Source organism: Tamandua tetradactyla, chromosome 16, assembly GCF_023851605.1.
Source record: "Tamandua tetradactyla isolate mTamTet1 chromosome 16, mTamTet1.pri, whole genome shotgun sequence".
Taxonomy (NCBI): Eukaryota; Metazoa; Chordata; class Mammalia; order Pilosa; family Myrmecophagidae; genus Tamandua; species Tamandua tetradactyla.
This window is the reverse complement of record NC_135342.1, coordinates 41,790,842-41,811,599: the sequence shown is the minus strand read 5'-3', so window position 1 is coordinate 41,811,599 and position 20,758 is coordinate 41,790,842. Positions and strand designations below refer to the sequence as shown.

General features: G+C 45.5%; 1 protein-coding gene across 1 annotated transcript in view; it reads left to right on the top strand.

Moving 5' to 3' along the window:
- Positions 1–15,184, top strand: part of ABCC11 (ATP binding cassette subfamily C member 11) — a 68,505-nt gene extending 53,321 nt beyond the window's left edge. Inside the window, 8 exon segments of the mRNA XM_077132354.1 lie at positions 857–1,043; positions 5,149–5,238; positions 6,491–6,680; positions 8,201–8,360; positions 11,242–11,320; positions 11,939–12,052; positions 14,427–14,591; positions 14,721–15,184. Of these exon segments, the coding sequence (XP_076988469.1) occupies positions 857–1,043; positions 5,149–5,238; positions 6,491–6,680; positions 8,201–8,360; positions 11,242–11,320; positions 11,939–12,052; positions 14,427–14,591; positions 14,721–14,942 (1,207 nt within the window). The 3' untranslated portion in view covers positions 14,943–15,184.
- Positions 15,185–20,758: the final 5,574 nt, after the last annotated feature.

The following is a 20,758-nucleotide window of genomic DNA, read 5'->3' as shown; positions in this document are numbered from 1 at the left end:
TTTTAACATAAATTCTAAAATAAGAAAGTCAAGTAAAATAAAAAGATCAGCCAAATAAAAGTATAGATTGTGTCTTGATATGGAATATCATGATGGTGGTATTGAAGATTGGAAATTGGTATGTGCCTTGGTTGCATGTGACAGAAAAAACTAATACACACTAGCTTAAAATACAAAAGGCATTAAATATGACAAAATATTAAAAATTGCCGTCTAATTGGAGAATACATAGGTGTTCATTAAATGAACCTTTTAATTATTTGTACTTAAAGTTTTTTTTATGACAAAAATCTGGGAAAAGTAAGGGGTACTTCTGTTGCCTCACATAAATGAGGAATCCAGAGTGAGGCCTGACTTCAGGTGAGGCTTGCTCCAGAGGCTCAGATAATATCACCAGGAACCTGGTATGTCTCTGTTTTACTGCTCTGCTTCCCATGGTGTTAATTTGGTTCTTAAGTTCTTGGAGACCCTCTGGCAGCCCCAGGCTCCCCTTATGGTAACAAAATGACCACAGAGTTTCAGACCTCCCATCATCATACTGAAGGAATCTCTTCCCTTCACTCACAAACCCCAGCATGTAGTCACACTCATTGGCCCAGTTAGGGTATTTTACCCATCATTGAACCAAGCACTGAGGACAAATGAACATGTGCTGATAGTCTGAAGCCAGTCATTCTATTCCTACATCTGGGGTCAGGTCAACCCTACCCAAATCCATGGCTGAGAAAGGGGTAGGGATGAATTCCCCAAGAACACCAAGTTTTGTTGGTAGGAATAGGGCATGCTAGAGGAACCAACTGATGTCCACCATGTTAGGTGAATATATGTGGTTTTCAAGTTCTGCTTTCTTTCTCAGATTTGAAAGGCTGACTGATGCACAGAGTAACTACCTGCTATTGTTTCTGTCTTCTTTGCGATGGATGTCATTGAGGCTTGAGCTCATGACCAACCTGATGACCTTGGCTGTAGCCCTGTTCGTGACTTTTGGAATTTCCTCTACCCCCTATTCTTTTAAAGCCATGGCTATCAGCCTCATCCTGCAGGTGAGACAGCCAGAACTCTCCTAGGCTGTGCCAGTCCTCAGAATGTGGCTCCTGGGCAGACTCAGATCCAAGGGACTTTGTTTACCTTGAGTTTTGGCCATTTGTGATCATATGCACTGTGTACTTGGCCTTCTGGATTCTGTTGCTTTGCTCCATTTCCTTGTGTCAATTCTGAGTTGGGAAGTCTGTATTTAAAGGGACTTAATGGAATCATGGAATGATTGGGTTGTGATGAACGGGTATCTCACAGACAACAGAGACAACTCTTGTGAAGAGGAGGAAACCAAGGCTCACAGAAGGGAGGGAGTCATCTACTTGGACACAGTACTAGAAGCAGGCCATGATGAGAATGGTGACCTCTTGGTTTCCTGGCTGATGATGTCTTTTACTTCACTGCTCATACTCTGATTCAGTTCTCAGACTTTGGTGAATAACCTGAGGAAGGTTGTTAAAAGTGTTGGTTTCCCTGGAGCAGGGATTTTCAAACTTTAACATGTATGAGACTCACAGTTGATACTTGGCCCAAGCCTCAGAGATTTTATTCAGTCTGAGTTTGGGCAAGTCTCCAGGAACATCACTCTTGGAGAACCCTGGCTGGAGATTCTGAGGGAAAGTCCTGGGTGGGGTCTGGGAAACTCATTTTAAAATTGCATTCTCCAGAGGGCTCTGATGTACCTGGTCTGTGGATCTCATTTGGAGAAACCCAACTTGAATTCTTCTGTTCCTGGCTGCAGGGACTGGGGGACATGGAGAGGGAGTGGCCTTAAAGGTTCATTGTCCACAGAAACCTATCCACCACGACTGTAGGCCAAAGGGCAGCTCAGGAAGCCCTGTTGTGCAGTTCCAGCGCACACCCACCCCCAGGGGTTATTCATTAACTATCCTCTTTGTGGGTCTTGTGGCTTTCACTCTGTTAGCTTAAGGTCTTCTGTGTGTCCACACTGAGCTTTAAATAAGTCCCCAATGCTGAGGCAAATTTTCCTCATCTCACTCCTTTTTGAACCTCTTGTAGCAAGCACACACGTGTACACAGCAACACATGTGCCTGTGTATCTAGTACCTTTGCAGGCATACAAGCTGTGCAGGTAGGTGGGTGTGGGGATGTGTGGTGCTCATAGTCACAGATACTCAACAAGGGCAGTAACAGCTGCATCTTTCAAGAGTTGATGCTGAGCTGGCCTTGTGCTGGGTTTAATTCTCACTACACTACATGAGAAACAGTAAAACGATTCAGATCGTGTGGTTGGAATGTGCAGGTTCAAACCAGGCAAATTTGGGAAGCTCCTTGTACCTGGGATTCCTCATCTGTCAAATGCTGATAATAAACGCACCAAAATCATTGACTTGATAATAAATGCACCAAAATCATTGGAGGAATATATGTAAATGTGAGAATTAGTCCCTGTAAAATACCTAGAACAATGTCTGGCACAGAATAAATCTCAATAAATATTAGCTGTTAGTGTTCCTATAGATAGGGAACTAAGGCTTAGGGAGTTTAAATAATTTGCCCATAGTGACACATAATCTCTCTCTTCTTCCTTTCCCCCTATCCTCTGGTAAACACACCCTCGAGCATGTCCACCCTGCCACATCTGAACACATGTATGAGCATACACGTGCACACATCAGTGCAATGCAAAGTTGCCCCCAAGCTTTCCAGAATTCTGGGGAGAAGTGCCAAGCCAGTGCCCTGCACTGACTCATCTCAGCAGGGCAAAGCCCAGGAGAAAGGTTTTGCTGTGCTGGCACTATACTGAGTACAGCCCTCTAAGGAAGGGTGGGCACAGCTTATCCTTCCCAGGGTGCTCTGTGCATATATAAGTGCTTTGCGCATGTGGGTGCCCTGTGCATACACAAGTGCTTGCACAATGGTCTCACCAAGTTATTCTACCATAAGGAAGATAGGAAGAACTCTGTCTGGAGGCCTGACTTTGTTTTGAAGTGTCCACTGGGTCCATTGCCCTGTTTCAGTCTTATCCTTGTCCTAGGTAATAACTTCCCAGCCTTCCCATCACTGCCAAACCCATTCCAACCCACCTCCCACACTCCCACAAGAATGATCTTTGGTCACAGTTTTCATCATACCACTCCCCTGTTTGGAAACCCTCAGAGACTTTCAGTTTCCTCATGTACCAATCCTAAGCTATGGAATCTGCCTTCCAGGCCTCCCAAATCTAGTCCCATGACCCAAATATACATGAATTTTGAAGAAATTATATTTGAGCTTTGGGAGGCAGGAGTCATACATTATGTTGTTTTGTAGCCCCCAAGAGGTTTCTCAGTAAATATCAGAGATGACTTCTGGCTATAAGCCAAAGAACCAACTCAAAATGATCTTGACAATCTGGGAGTTTGTTATCTGATACAACCAGAAGGCTGGACAGGGCTGTTCTCTGTTGGTTAATTTAGTGACCCAGCACAAACCCATGTGCTTTCTGCTGTGGCATCTACAGCCTAACTTTGCCCTTACCATTGTCTACTCATAGTCACAAAATGGCTGTTACAGCTCTAAACAATATATCCTCAACCAATGATGGCCAATGGCTGGAGAGGAGAAAAATTCTTCCAAGTACCCCTTTGAAAGAGCAAGGGACAGTTTCCTAAAATACCCCAAGTTGACTCCTCCCCATGTCTTATTGGCCAGAATTGTGTCATGGGCACACACCTAAACCAATCATTGGCAAGGGGTGGAATTAATATAATTGATTTGGACTAACCAAACCTCCCTGAAGCACAGGCTGCCGGATAACAGATAACCATAAGGAGAAACAGATGGCAGGAAAGAAAAATGGGGAGCAGATGTTGTTAGGAAGCCAGTGGTGTCTGGACCTTGGGTGGCTAGAGAAGAGGCAGTCTGTCTGTTCAGTCCTGGCCTTCTAATCCAACTTCGTGTAATTTCATTATGGCTCTGATGTATAGAGCATGTTTCCTCCCCTTCAAACAGTCTTTCTTTCAGGCATAGCCAAACTGCTTATAGGTCCTTGAATGTATCCTGTTATTTCTCTACCTTCAGGACTTAGACTGTCTTTTTCCTGCTTAGAACACCCTCCTGCCCATCTTTAGCTTATTAAATCTACCTTTCCCTAAAAATGTAACTTGAGTGCCAGCTCTTCAGGAGCTGCTGCCCATGACCTTCATCTGGGTGCCCCCTCCGTGGGTACTGCTGGCCCTGCATGCTGACTCCTGTTTGGAACTCATCCTCTATTGTCTTGCTTGTCTGCCCATTTGACTGGGAGCTCCCTGAGAGTAGGGCCAATGTCTGTTCCACTTGGGGCACAGAGCCTGGCCTGATCCCTAGCATTGACCCTTCTGCCAGAGTTTGTTGAATGGCTGTATAATGAAGTTGTTACCCAGCACCCTCTGCATGGCCTGTTTACCCATTTCATGGGTGGGGTTGATGGAAAAGAAAAAGACTGGGGTTCCAACTTCACCTCTGCCTCCAGCTTCCTAGATGGTTCTGGGTGTGTCATTTTTTCTCTCTGGACCTCAATTTTCTGTTTCTCCAACTCCTGAGCGTCTTGAGACTCCTCTTAGTTTGGGTTTCCCTGAAGGCAAAGCCTGAGACAAGGACTTAAGAGATGCTCCCAGGAAGCAGAACTGAGAGCAGAAAAGGGAGGCAGGGAATAAGAAAATCCACTGCTCTAGGTCACCATGACTCAACTCTGCTGGGATCATCCAAGAAGGGTATGGAATGCTCCCAGAAGTATCTACCCAAAGTCTGAGAAATGGGAGCATTTTATCTTCCAGATCCTGTTTCCATTAGTTGAGTTTTAACTCCCCTGTTCTGCTGGGATGCACACGTGCCTGGACTAAGTGAGCTCCCTGTGGTGGGGGAGAAATTGTGGACTGGAAGACACACAGAGGGTACTTGAGTTAGAGGAGGGTCAGTGGGATTCTTACCGTGAGCTGCCCACCACAGCTGCAACTGAATCCAGAAGTGGGCTGAGGAGGTACTGGAGGTGTCTGCTCCATTCTGCTTAGGGAAATTGTCTTGATTTGAGGAGTCACTCCTGGGGGAATGGCAGCAAGTGGTTTTCAGGAGTGTTGAGAGTCTGAGCACACCCCAGCTATCTTCTGACCTCCTGACACTTCTCGGTTCCAGGTGGCATCCAACTTCCAGGCTGCTGCCCGGCTTGGTTCAGAGACAGAGGCGCATTTCACGATTGCAGAGGGGATGCTGCAGTACATGAAGGTGGGTCAGGTCCTGGGCTGGTGTGGGAAGATCTACAAGGCTCCACATCCAAGCGTGGGCCATGCCTTCTGCCTCCCTCCAGGACATGATACTTTCCTAGGAAGCCCAGGCCTTCCTCTCCCTCGTTCCCAAACCTTTGCACATCTTCCCACCTCTTGGATACTCTTCCATACCCATCAGTTTATTTTGATCTTTATCCTATCACTCACAGCACTCCTGGTTGCCCAAGGTGTACGCTGTCTGTTTTAGAAATGGGAGATTGTCAGGCTTGCCCAGTAACAGCAATAATTATTATTATAGTTTTTATTTGTGTCAGAATGGTAAATAGCACAGATTTTGGTGCCAGATCACCTAGGATGTCTAGGCCTTGCTACTTGGCTTAGCTTTGTAACCTTGGGCAAGTCATTCAACCTCTCTGTTCCCCATCTCTGAAATGGGAATGATAATAGTTTTGACTTCATTGGGTTGTTACAAAAATTAAATGATAAAAGATATTAAGCTCTTGGAAGAGTGCATGGCCCATAGCTAAATGCTCACTAATGCTAAATCTCATTATGAATGAGCCCTTACAATGGGCCAGGCACTCTGCTAAGCCCTTTTTAAAGTATCTCACAGAATTACAAAACAATTTTATGAGGTCGATTGAATTATTATACATGCCCATTATCCAAAGAAGGAAACTGATGCTTCCTTCGCTGGACTGAGCATCTTGATTAAGACCCAAAAGCCCTGTTATGTGTGAGGATTTTGTGGATTATAGATCCCTGCTTCAATGCCAAGTGGATCTGTTGTGACACAGCACAGGCATTAGAGCCATGCCTTGATGCCAGGTGTCCCTGCTGCTTCTCCAGTGTTCTCTCCTCCCAACATGCCCAACAGTGCTTGATACAGAGGCATGGTCTTGGAGTCTGGTAGATCTGAGTTTGAGTCCTGGCTTGTCTGCTGAGAAGCTGTGTGATCTTAAGCAAGTTCTTTAGCTTGTCTGAGCCCCTCTTTTCCGACCTGTGAAATGACTCTGAAAATGCTGCTTGTTGCCTGGGGCTGGACATGGTGGGGGTGGGGGTGGAGGAGAAGGTGTGCCCACTGTTGCCAATCTGCGTGGAACTTGAATTTTTGTATACTGGGTCTTTGAATGTCTTAGGGCAGGCAAGGGTAGGTCACATCCACCCAATATCTGGAGGCCAGCAGTTGTAGGGGATGGGCAGACAGTGATGGTAACAACTGGTTTCTCTCTCTTTCTTTAAAAAATGAGATGTGTGTCCCAGAGGCTCCTTTACAAATGGAAGGTGTAAGCTGCCCCCACGGGTGGCCACAGCGTGGGGAAATCACTTTCCGAGATTATCAGATGAAATACCGAGACAATACACCTATTGTCCTTAAAGGCATCAACCTGACCATTCAGAGCCAGGAAGTGGTGGGCATCGTGGGAAGGACGGGCTCAGGTAAGCTGAGTCCTTTGTCCTCCCAGTCTCTCCTTTGGCCTTAGGTGCTGGGCCTGTTGTGGGTGTGTGGTGACTCAATCCCCGACAAGTACTCTTGAGCCCTTCCTCTGTGCTACAGTGGGGGCTAGTGTGATGAGCAAAACCCCAAGGTTCCTGCTTTCAATTCCAGCAGAAGAGACAGATATCAAACAGGCCACCAAATAGAGAAAGAAAGGAGGTGACACAGGCAATGAATGCCCTGAAGGACATTTTCAGGGAGGCTCTATATTGAATAATGAACTGGTTGGGGGGCATCATGAGCTGCGGAGGCCTGGGCTCTGGGGCTGACCTTTGAGCTGAGACACAAAGAATGAGCAGGATTTAGGGAGACTTTGCAAGGGTGAAGAGCAAGGGGCAGACAGTGAAATCTGTGTCCTTCTATTCTTTCCTTCCCCTTCCTTCCTTCCTTCACTTCCTAGAGCTCTCCAGCCAGTCTCCTCCTCTTCCTTCTTTGTGCTCCTCTTCCCCTCCCTTCCTCTTGTTTTTGAGAGGTCTGACCAAGCAACCCCTCTCCCTCTTGGCATTGTTCTAAAATGCTGCTCAGAATTGGTTCTTGACCCTGTCTGGTTGATGTGCCTTTATTATCTGTGAGCTGCATCCCCCTTTGCTTTGGGAATCTGGCCTCGGGTTTGCAGGATCCTTTGGGAGCCTCGAAATTGCTTCCTCCAGTTAATACTGTGGATTGCTCTGTTTTCATGGGTCACAGTCCTTCTGGGCCCTGGCAGCATTTGCAGCATCATGAGGTGAAGGGATTCCAGCTGCATTTTTTTATGTGTTCTTCCCTTGCTTTGTCTCATCCACCAGTGATCTGAGAGGATGTAGAGTGGGCACAGAGAAGCTCTCTGTCAGTCCTGGTCCAGCTGATTTACTGTTTTCATCCCATAGATATTTATTGATCAGCGACTATGTGCTAGGCATTGGGAATACAAAGTGAAGGAACACTTAGCTTCTACCCTCCTAGTGGTTGAAAACCCAAATGCCTTCGGGGCTTGGCAAATCACATAGATGAATGAGCTGGGTCTAGGGTATAATAAAAGTGGGAAGGAAGGCATGTGGCAGTGTGGCAAGCTGGAGAATACTGTTCTCTCTAAAGAAAACACCACACCAGCTGCTTGTTGCCTGGGGTGGACATGGTGGGGGTGGGGTGGAGGAGAAGATGTGCCCAGTGTTGCCAATCTGCATGGAACTTGAATTTTTGCATATTGGATCTTTGAATTTCTTAATGTTGGCAAGGAATTACAAAATAATGGGAACATTGCATGGGTGAAACAAAGCCTGTGTGTGGACTGTATTTGACCAGGGGGCTCGCCTTGTGATCTTTCATCTAGTCTGTAAGAAAGATGCTTGGAACAGAGATCCCAGTCCTCTTCTGCCCTCTCAGGGGTTCAGAGTGACAAGGAATGAGCCATGGAGGTGAGTGGGTCCGGTGTGGACACCAGTGTGGCCTGCTTTGGTCCTTAGGTTTGTTTCTTGCCCCATAGGGAAGTCCTCTTTGGGGGTGGCTCTCTTCCGCCTAGTGGACCCTGCAGCTGGCCAGATCCTCATCGATGGTGTGGATATCTGCAGCATTAGCCTGGAAGACCTGCGATCGAAACTCTCTGTCATCCCTCAAGATCCTGTCCTGTTCTCTGGAACCATCAGGCAGGTGCTCAGCCAGATGCCATTCTGGGGTAGGGGGCAGGATCCTGGAGAGGGGGTCACAGAACCAGGATTCCAGAATATAGTTGCTTCTGTTGAGCTGGTCACATTGGGCAAATACCCCAGTTTCTGAACCTCCAGGCTCACTTCAGCAAACTGGGCCACTCATACCTTCCTGGCCATCTCACTGAGGTTTCATCAAGGATTGGATGAGGCCCTCACATACCCAAGAGTACTTTGTAAATTGTAATGTCCCAAGGAAAAGCCAGGCAAGGTTTTTATTTTTATGGTTTTTTTTTGACTTGATGGGATTGGTCAAATTTCAGTTCACCATTAAGCATTTGCCCTTTGGCTACCACATGCTTTCATGCCCAGATGTGGCTTCTTCTCTTCTCTCCACCCACTGGACATTGGACATTGGAAGACACTTCTTCACAGGGCACAGGCAGGGCAGTGGAGAACACAGAAATAATCCAAGGCAGTGAAGCAGACAGAATTGAACCTTTCAGCCTCTTCACCATACTTTCTATTTTCTCTGAAGTCACCTGGGGTCAGGGTGGGGGGACAAAATTTTATCCAGATTAGTACTGCTACTTGGGAGTTCACTTTAGCTGGATATGAAGGCATGAAGACTGAGGAAGACTGGGGAAGCTATGCTTCTGATGCTTTGAAAGATAAGCTGGATCCCACATACTCCAGGGATATTTAAGGGGCATTGGTAGGGGCAGGAGGATAGACTGGCCCCCAGAGCTACCTTCAGAACAACGAACAAAAGATTCGTTGTTCATCTCTTCATCCTTTCACCATTTAACTTGTTTTTTCTGAGCCTCTGCCAGGGACTGGGAATTTTCATGAATGAGCACTGTTCCTACTCTCCTTAGGAGTTCACAATCTAGTTTGGGAGGAGGGTTGTACAGATGTATGACCTGATTAATGAAAATACAAGGAAGTAAATGCTAAATCAGAGATATGAACAAAGTGCTGAGGGACCTCAGAAGTGGGACAATTCCTGGATGAATTCAGAAAAGCTTCACAGAGGAGGGGACATTTAACAGGGTCTTGAAGGATGAATAGGAGCTTGCCTGGCAGAAAAAGGGGAGGAAGTCATGCCAGGGAAAGTGAACAATATGGCCATAGGCATGGGGTTCCAGAGGACTTTTATCATGTTAGGGAAATGAGAAGGCATTCAGTGATAGATTTCTGTGTTAAAGTAAAACTTGACCAATACAATTATACTTTCGTAAAAGATCAGTAAAAATGCAAACTAATATTTATTGACCATTTATGTATGCCACTCCTCTGCTTTAATATGTTGTTTCATTTAACTGTACAACAACCCTATGAGGTAGGCACTGTTATTATTCTCATTTTACAGATGAAGAAACTGAAGTGAGAGAGGTAAAGTGGCTTGTTTAAAGACATACCCAATTAAACAGTAAAGATGAGCTATGACTCCAGGTAATCTAATCTATAACCTGTGATATTACCTCCTTGCAGTAGGAAGAAATGCAGACTGGAATCCAGGAAACCTGGGTTCTTTGCCCCTTAGGTTTCCTTCTAATTCTGAGTGTTTTTGATTCCAGCCTGCTCTCATACTGGCGTGATCTTGAACAAGCCATTTAACACTAAACCATGATTTCCTTATCAATGAAAGGGCTATACGTAGAAAGACTTCCCCACCTATCTTATAGGGGAGGGTAAGTCAAATGATCCCATCTGTAAAAATGTTTTGGAGAGTATCAAAAGTCATCCAGATAAGATGTTCTACCTGACACTAATATAATACAATGCAGCCTGGCACACAAAATGTGCACGGCTGCCAGAATTGGTAAAGATAAAACAGAGGCTGAGAACAGGTTTCAATCAGGGCAAGGATGATTGCATAACAGGGACATGTTTACAGTGTTGCCCAATGAAAAAGCAAACTTTATTGAGTGCAAAGTTCAGATAGCTCCCACCTTGAGGTTGGTTGCCTGCATGGTCAGTTAGAATTCTTTCTACTATAAGAGACAGAAAAACCAACCTCCAAATGGCTTCTGCAAAAAAGCCCTCTGATAACCATGACACTCAGAAGGCCAACGCTGAGTTCAAGGACCTCTTTCCCCCTTCTCTGGTTTCATTGGCAGGCTCTGCAGGAAGGGCCCTGGGGCTCTGTGTGTTCCCTTCCTGCGGCAAGATGGCAGTGGCCTCTCAGTTCAGTCCATAGGAGAGAGTAAACCTCTGCACCACTGAATTGTACACCTGACAGTGGTTAAAATGGGAAAGTTTATGTTGTATATATGTTACCAGAACAAAAATAAGTAATAAAAAAGAACCACCATAGAACTGTACAACACAGAGAGTGAGCCCTCATGTAAATGATGGATAATAGTCCATATAAGTTATGGACTATAATAATGTTGGCCCATCGGTTGTAGCAAAAGTACCTCACTTATGCAAGACATCAGTAAGAGGGAAAACTGTGTGTGGGGTAGGTAGGGATGGGGAGGTATATGGGAACTGTGTACCTTCTGCATGATTTTTCTGCAAATGTAGAACTGCTCTAATAAAGCAAAACAAACTTCTGAGATTTGGTCTGTTTGGTTACCTTCCTGCCCCTGCACTAATCATTGTGGGTAGGGGTTTGCATCTGAGTCACTTGCTTCATCCCTGGGACCACCTAGGGTTGAGAGCTGGGGAGGAGGTGGATTCCCAAACAAAAGATGGGGTTGCTGCCTACAGAAGAAGGTACAGATGCTAGGGAGGCACACAGTGGTTGCAGGGATTTCCTTAGATACACCTCTATCCCCATAATCCAGCTCCCACAGCTCATTTGCTGTGTATAGGGCAGCGTACCCAAAGATTGGGTTAGGTCCTTGAATACTCTCTTCCTCTCATATGGCAGATTCAACCTGGATCCCTTTGACTGCTACACAGACCAGCAGATCTGGGATGCCCTGGAGAGGACATACCTGACCAACACAGTAAGTCACTCTAAAGCCAAATTCTTGGTCTTCGCCTGCCTCTTCCACAGGGGAACCAGCCTTTTGGGGCTCTCCTCAGGTGATTTTCCAGATGCAGCTGCTTTGGGGGTATAAGAAATCACAGCAGGGAGAAGAGGTGATGTGGATTTCCTTAAAAAGGGCTCAATGGCACTCAGGCATCACCGGTATGCCAGGTGCTCACGGGACACGGCAGAAGCAAGGCAGATAAGGTCTTTGCCCTCCTAGCACTTACATGGGAGATGAAGGCAACAGACAAATAGATACATGAGAGACCTTCAGATAGTGGTAAGGTAACTGAAAGATAGCACAACTTCCATGGGGAACAGCTCTTTTAGGTAGGGTGGCCAGGATGTGACATTTGAGCTGAGACCAAATGTTGAGATTGCAACATTAATACATGTAAAGATCTTTGAGAGAACATTGCAGGCACAGAAATTGGCTTATGCAAAGGCCCTGAGATGGAATGAGATAAGGAACAGGAAGACTAGTGTCTGGAGTCTAGAGAAAGGGGGAGGGTTACAGAATGTGATAGGAGACTTCAAGAGGGCCTCAGTCCTCAGTGGCCTCTGAGATGTTTGTTCAACCCTGTTTTGACAGCTCTCAAGGCTCCCACAAAGACTGCAAGCAGAAGTTGTGGAAAATGGTGAAAACTTCTCTGTTGGGGAGAGGCAGCTGCTCTGCATTGCTCGAGCCCTCCTTCGCAACTCCAAGGTAAAACCATCACCCTTGAGCAGGAAATGAGTGTCAAGGGACAAGGGAACACTGAGGTGAGACTAATATATTTACAAAACCTAAGGTGACTCAAGAATTTTTTTTTAAATCATCACCATCTTGGTCATGCAAATGCTTTTCTCCTCTTTGGACAGAGCCACTAGCTCCCTCCTGGGGACTGAGTGTGGCCAGGACCACATGAGCACCTTATTTTTGTCGGTGCAGATGCCTGGCTAAAGAGTTCTGCATTGTATAATCTGATAGATTTTCCCTATAACACTGGAAGAGAGTCTTTGTGATTTTCATTTTATTAAGGGGGAAACTGAGGCCTCTAATCTCAGACCCATTCATTAAATATTTTGGGATTTGCCAAGTGCTGGTGAGGAAGAGACACAATTCCTGCCCTCGTCAGGAAGGCAGAGAGACCAGCAGACATGATCGTAAATAGTTGTAAGGGCCTCAGGTTTCCACAAAGCACCCCCCTCCTGCCTGGCTTAGGGGCTCTGAAAATGCTACCTGGAAGAGACCTGGGGGATGAGAAAGAGTTGTCCAGTTGAAGAGGACATCAGGGTGAGGTGGGGAGGGCAGGAGAGTGTGTCAGGAAGAGGGAGCATGTGAGCAGAGGTAAGAAAGAGCAAGGCAACCAAAAGTTCAGTGTGTCAGAACTTCACCCTAATGGAAATGGAAAGCCTGAAGCACAGCGGTGGCCCTTGTGTCTTCAATCACTTTGCCTGCTTCCTTGGAGAATAGATTGAAGGGTTGGTCCTGGGGGCCAGGGACCCTTTGGGAGGTTGTAGGTCTCCAGACAAGTGATGATGGACACATGGATCTGGATTGGGACAGTAGCTTTGGGGGGCTTTGGGAGCTATTCAGAAGGTTGATTTGACAGGACTTGGTGACTGGCTAAATGAGGGAGGTAGGGGAGGGGGTGTTACCCAGATGCTGCCTGCCATGGTTGTTTCTTCTCCATTACCACATGGACACCAGGGTAGATATTCTTTCCCCCAAAATCCAAAGGTCTTGCTCATTTCCTTGAATGCCAGTCCACGTGGATTTATGGTGGTGATGCATTGTAGGTGGCTCCATGAAACCCTGGTAGTGTTCTGAAACTAAATAATGATGCTCTCTTCCCAGAAAAAGGTAAATAGTTAGAAACCTATTAACTTAAAAATAGTCTGCTCTCCATTCTTCTTAAAACTTCGATGCAGGACACCCCGCTTGCCTTTATTAGAATTGGGAATCAGATGACCGCTGATCCAGAACAAAATTACATATTTAAAAACAAACTGATGTCACAGTATTTCTTGGAGTTTTCCAAATATTTTGCCAGTAATTTCAAGAATTCAACTAGTTTCACAAATGAGGTACCAATCACGCACCTCCGTGCACACACACACATTCATATATGCAGACACACATGCAGGTACAGACACTGATACCCATACTTTCACATATTGAACACACACATGCACATATAAGCGCATGCATGCTTGTGCAAATCACTCACATACCTGCACATGCCCGTCCTCCAAGGACTCCCCCTCCCCCCACCATTAGTGGTTAGCTAATGATGGATATAAAGTGACGGATAGATTGTAAGGGCTGTGGAGAACAGATATAGCCTGAAGAGGGGGAAAAGGTTTCAGAGAAGATAGAACTCTCCCCCTCTTCTTTAGAGAGATGAACAACAGAATTTGCAATATGTATGTGGTCCTTGCATAACTTCCTTGTTCCCTTTTTCACAACCACTTGGCCACTTGGTGTTGAAATTGCCTCTTCTACATTGTGTTCCCAAATTTGACTCACCCACTTTATGATTTCTATCATACCTCTGTACAATCTATAATGATTTACTAACGAGATCCCCTTTTTAAAACTGCCTCATCCTAAACAGTAATATTTGTGAAATCATATTTTATGTGCCAGTTATGGTTTTCAAATTCACATTATTAGCACAATAACTACAAAAATTTTCAATTAAAAAGAATGTTTATCCATGAGATATCTGCAACCATCTCAGGTCACTCCCGCCCTGCCCTCCTGTGAGGGGACTATTGCTGTACGTTCAATCAGCAAACAGGAAGGCAGATAGTAACACTGCCACAGGGACATTTTGATTTCCAATAACTTAGTTCCCTGGTTACAAAAATCTAGTAAGCTCTTGGTTGAGACCTAATGTCTCCACAATGTACTGGATAATTAGAGCTCAGAGTGGAAACTCAGTCCAGTTCTGTCATTGCAAACTAAGTTGACTGACGCCTAGAGAGGACAGGACTTACCCCAGGCTCCATAGGAAATTAGCACTAGAACCAGGACTAGACCCAGGTCTCCAGGGGCCAAGGAAGCCACCTTCATCTTGTTTTGTTCCCGCCAGATCATCCTTATTGATGAAGCCACGGCCTCCATTGATCTGGAGACCGATACCCTGATCCAGCACACCATCCGTGAAGCCTTCCGGGACTGCACAGTCCTGGTCATTGCACACCGCATTACCACAGTCCTGAACTGTGACCGCATCCTTGTCATGGACAATGGGAAGGTGAGCGCTGTCCCCTTGGGTGGTAGGGGTGGGGGTAGACGCTCAGGTCACTGTTGCAGGAGGCCTCCCATTCCTGCAGACCAAGCTCAGCTGTGTCCCCCTCCTCTCCCTCCTCGCTCCACCTTCCAGGTGGTGGAGTTTGACAGGCCCGAGGTCCTGCAAAAGAAGCCCAGCTCGATGTTTGCAGCTCTCTTGGCCACAGCCCGTTCTTCACTGAGCAAAGGAGGAAATGGAGATGCATGGAGGCTGGAGGGCCCAGACTCAGAGATCCACCAAGGTGCAGCTGGGAGACCAGCAGTCTGTGACCAGAAGATGGCCTCTTCTCCTGAATGCAGAGTTGAAATGTGGTGAAAGTGGTGAGGTGTACTGGTGACGGGATGGAAAAGGAGACTGAAGGAACAGATCCCGGAATAAGCCACTCTCTGGGCCCCTAAACCTTGGCACTCTAGCACCACTTGAGACCATGAGGTCAAATGATCACATGTCTCTTTTTAACTTATATGTTGACTAATCTCACAGTAAGGTAAAAGCTTTTAGTTTTCTGATTTGTCTTCAAAGTATTGCAAATGATGGATTGATTTTGTAAAAATAAAACTGAGAAAAAGTCACCTTCTTGGTTGTACTTTCTACCTATGTTAGCTAGTACTTGTTTCATTTCAAGGAACAGAAATTTCCTCAAACTGATGTTTTGAAAAGGGGCTTTATTGGCACACATTACTGAGAGGTACAGAAAAAGCTCTGGACTAAGTGCCAGTATCAGAAGGATGCCTGTCTTTTTGAACTCCATCTCTCCTCTCTCAACTCTGCCTTTCCTATGGTTTCGCATCATTTCTGGCTTTCTCTCACCTTATAGGGCCCCCTGGCCCCAGCAGCTCCAGGCTCGCTTCCTACCATCTCAGAAGCACCAGGGCTTCTTTCCTCAGTGGTTCTGGCAAAAGCTCCAGGTCTAAATCTCATTGGGCTGATTCTGGTCACATGCTCATCGCTGACTGGGTCACAGGCGAGGCTGTTGAAACACAGTGACTTACCAGCGCTGAGTCACGTGCCCACCCCTGGGCCTGGGGATAGTGTCATCTGTCCTGAATCACGTGGAGAGATTAGAGCAGGTGGTGCTCCCAAATAAGATTGGGGTGCTCTTAGTAGGTGAAGGAGGAATGAATGTGGATGCTGGTAGGCCCCACACCGTGCTTGTTAATCATGCCTGTTTACTGGTTAGGAGCATACGTGGGTGGAATAAAGAGTTAACCTATAATATACACCAACTGCAAATAAGATCTTTTGTTGTGGGTATCTCTGTATATCTACATTGATCTATATTGATCTATGTGGTTATAGGCCTATAAATAGGAAGTATTTTCAATTTACTTCTAGGCAGACCTCCTTGTTGGGGGGGAAATATGTTTCAAAGTACTTTCCTTTTTGTGATCACATTAGAGGTGTCTGCTTTTCCCCAAATGCCTTAAGATAAATTGATTCAGTAAATAAATGTTTCCTGCTCTGTCTCTTGCGGTGGGGTAGGTGCTGGGATGCAATGGTGAACAGTACAGATGGGGCCCCTGCCTGCATGGATTTGAAATCTAGGGAGAAGAACCAAACAGTAACAGCAAACAGGCAGCTACAGAGCAGGGTGACAATAGGGGGTACAGGGGCCAGGAGATCTGGACAGTCAGACAGGCTTCCAGGTGGAAGTGAGAGGTGAACCAAGGCCTGAAAACAAGCGTTATTCAAATGAAGGGGTTTGGACAAGAAGAAATATTCCAGGCAGACAGAACAACAAAAAAATGCCTGTGGAAATGGTCTATGACAGCGGCTGATTCAACGCTTGAGCTCCGCAGGGGAGAATGCCCTAGTCTTAGTGAGTGACACGTATGCATCACCCTCTGCTTCATGCTTCTCAGAGGCACCGGCTTCTCCTTTCAGGGCTGGCAATGCTTCCTTAGGTGAATGTCCTCCTCTTTTCAAAATCCCATTGCCCTGTTTATCCCCTCCTTGCCCCCAATCTTTGTAATTTTCTTCCTGGGAGCCCCACCTACTACCATCCCATCCCATCTCTGCAGAGCCAGAGGTGATGATCTGCAAATTAGAGGTGATGCTACCCACTCTGCCCCCTCCCAGGCTCTGTGTGTGAGAGTGCAGGCTCCAGCCCCAAGGCCTCAACCCCAAGGTCCTGCATCCAGGTGTCCTTCCCTAGGGCCAAATTAAGCCGCCAAGTTTTCCATGAGTTGGCCAGCAGATGGCAGCCTCTTCCCAAAAATGCAGGGACGTCCTACCCTTTCAGAATTGACTAAATCCGTGGAGAATCTACCACGGAAAGTGGGAAGTGCTGGCCGCTGAGTGAGGACCCATCCCACCTGCTCAGATCCCCAGCCACCGGCAGCAGCCTCTCTCCCTGGGATAGCTGCTTTATAAGGGCAGATGTGTTATGTACTTAGGACAGCGTGCCTGGAGCTGCCCTGACATCTCTGTCTCCAGCTCTGGATGCTCCACTTTAAGTGAGACAATGCTAAATGGAGGCTCTTCAAAGGATAGCCTCCAGGGTGGCCTGAGAAACATGTTGTGGGGGGGGGGGGGGGGAGCGGGAAGAGGGAAGCAGGGCTCAGAATTCAGTGTTCACATTCCTGAAGATCTCCTTCCAAGTGGCTCCAGAGGGCGACCCACACCCAGGAAGCCCAGATGCTGAAGTCTCTGGAGAACTTCCAGCACAGAGTGGCTGCCTCGAGTGAGTTTCCTAGGGCAAGGAGCATTTTCGTGTGTGTGTATGTGTATGTGTGTGTTGGGTCAGGGGAGAGTCTCACGAGGCTGAGTGTTGGGAGGGAATCTGCTGGGGTGGGAAATTGGGTTGGATAGCTTCTGTGGCGTGTGTGACCCTGTGATGTGATTGCAAAAATAATCATGCCTTACAGCAGGGGTTCTCAAATGTCAGTGAGCATCAGATCCACCTGGAGGACTGAAACACAGATTTCTGGGCCCCATCGGCAGACTTTCTGACTCAGTGGCTCTGGTGTGGGGCAGAAGAAATTGCATTTCTAACCAATTCCCTGGTGTTGCCAATACTGGTCTGGGGAACACACTTGGAGGACTTTGAGGTTAGTTAGGATCACTCTGTCTCATGCATATGATCTAGAGAGGAAGGATTCAAACCCCTATTCTAATGTGCTCCCCAAAGTTTCTATGCATTTCTGGGAACTTTTATTTTTATGAATTCTTCTGGTTCAAACTTCCTGAGCATCTCACCAACCCATTCATGCTCTTTTTTCCCCCACATCCCTGACTTAGAAGGATGCAGCACTTTCCCTCATTGTGTTTGTGCCTATAGGAAACATTAAGGAAATTTGGGGCCAAAGAAAGGGTTGCAATCCCAGTAGCTCAAATGACTCCCAATAGAGCATCAAAAACCTATCTTTTAAAGGAGTCTGCCTCCATTCCTGCCCCTCAGGCATTAATGTCCTTCAAGCTCTTTGCCATTAATTGCTCTGTTCTCCTCAACCCACCTCCCAATTGTTGAGGATGGTTTATGCAGAGGGGCTCAGTTCTCACTTTCGCTGCCTTTTTCTGCTTAGCAGGTCATAAGGGTCTTATCATCTACCCCAAAAGACATTTCAAGACAGTTCTCTAATCAGGAACTATTTCCCAAGCTACACTTTAGTGCCAGCTGTTAAGGCAGTAGACTTTCACCCATTAACCTAAATATCCTCTGTTCTATCTCCCTGTCTCATTTAAATACTTCTGTGGAATCCAACCATGTCACAGTCAGAAGCAACTTTAAAGATCATCAGTCCAGGTGTTCTTAGTTGTGGTCCACGGACTTTTTGGCCAGATTTGGGATCCAAGTGATAGTAAAAAAAAAAAAAGATATCTTTATTTTTACCAACTGAAATTTAGCATTACCCTCAACTTTGAATGGGGCAACCAACTCTAATAGTATTAGCAGTAACTGTGACTTTTTTCACCAATAGGAATCAAAGATATTTTCAAATCTCATTCAGTTTTGGATATCTCCAACTATCATTCACATACACCACTACTTTGAAATTATAGTAGTTATCAGACCTGCTACCGGATTGTGTTATTAAGTGCAGCAATCTAGAAAAATATACGTTACATATCCAACTTTGTTTTTATAACTATCTTTTGATATAATTGGTTTTCTTTGCAATTCAATCCTATGTACTTTATTTTATGCATTAGAAACACTATTCTGAGAATACATGAGACTGGCAAGGGGGTCCATGACACAAAAAAAAGGTTAAGAATCACTGATCTAGTTTAGCTCTTTGATTTTATAGATGGATCTTGAGACCCAGATAGAAGAGATTACTTACTCATGTCTGTGTTTCTGGCTTTTAGCAGGCTGGCTTGGGACTTGGATCTGAAAAAGAGAGGAAAGAAAGTGAGAGAGGAGTGAGCAAGGGCTAGGGAGAAACACCCTGTCTCAAATACTGTGGTCAGGCACGGTCTGCCCAGAGCGGGTGGGTGAATGAATAGGCTGGCTCCTTGGCAGGCCCCTTTTCAGATGAGTTCTATAATTGATACTTTGCTTATCTCTACCTGGTTTTGCCACCTGCTGCAATAACTCTGAGCAACATCAGGGCAAAACCATTTCTCACTTCAATGAATAAGAATATAATTTTCTAACTTAATGACAGTGTTCCTTGACAAATCTTTGGTTCCCAACTGCTCTGTGTTCTGCACTGTACTCTAGAGGAAATTATGCCGCTCCCAGAAGCTTCTATTTTAATACGAGGGTCTCATTCTCACTTGGCATTCACCTGAATGCTACCTGTTTTCCCCAACACACATATAATGGGGTTGTGCCTGATTTATGACTTAAAGCTTACAGGGCATGTTCACAAACATTATTTTACACGAAACGTGTGCCAAAAGATTGTGCACAGTTACTAGAGATGACTAAGTTTTCACTCTGAGCTCCTTAGCAGTAAACGCAAAGAAAGAAAGAAGATGTATTACAAGATCTTCATGACCCAATTGTTTAAAGAAAAAACAAAGTCACTCACAAGAAGCACAGTTTTCCTGGTCCTGAGAATGGAGAGGAATCTTTCCCATGCATCAGGTGAGCTTTGTTCCCAACTCAGCTCTTAACCATTATATGCTATTGATTCTATGCAACTCCATACTCTGATTTCTGACTGATTCCTGGGGTCTTTGGAGCAGGCCACTATCTATCTAAATCTATCTATCTATCTATCTATCTATCTATCTATCTATCTATCTATCTATCTATCCATCTATTTACTTAATCCCCCTCCATAAAGCTCTACACATATCTATAAACTCTCTCTTTGTTGTACGTATAAACTTAAAAAAAAATTGACCAAGCTCATGTCTCTTAGAGTTTATTGAAGACATTTTGGTGAAGGGCAGGAGTAGGAAAGATTTCAGACAGAGACTCACTTGAGAATAAAGACATAACAGAACTCCAAAGCTGGGAAAACTCTCTAGACCAGAGGTCCCATAACTTTCTGCTGAGCACACCATTGATTTTTGGGCACATGGATTCCCTATTTGTGCACACATATTTGTTCACAACTGTTTGGATAAACATGTATATCACTGTGCTAATGTATTTGTACATAAAAATAGAATTTAAAAAAAAGATGAGGAATAATACAGAAAGGATTTCAAATTTTCTTCCTAAACGCCAGTGGCTTCTCTTGCCCCCCACTCCTGGGGTGCATGTACCTCATATTGGTCCTCAGTTTCCTGATCTTTGTTGAACACACTGTCTGGAACAGGAAATTCTCTCTTTTTTTTTTAAGGGCTCCCTTAGGCAGAGACTGTACAACCCCTCTGCATCATTCCATCTCGGAAATCTATTTCCTGATAGGCCAAACAATCTTCTTTTTATAGTGCCAAAATACTGTCTGTCTTGGTGAAAATCCATCTCTGCCCAGCCTTCTGTGAACAGGGAGAGAAATGGCTCAGCATCCTCCCTCTGTAAACTTGACAGCATTTGAAACTGTCTGGAGAAATGGTGAATGTGAGTCTGTGCAGTGTTTATGAGGCTTCTTAGAGACTCTGTGAAGATCAAGAGGCCGAGAGGAGACAGAACTTCGGGATACACAAAGGGCGCTACAAATGTCAAGTGATATGATTAGCAGTGATTTGTATTCACAGAGGAAAGAATGGAGGCAAATAAAATGAGGCAC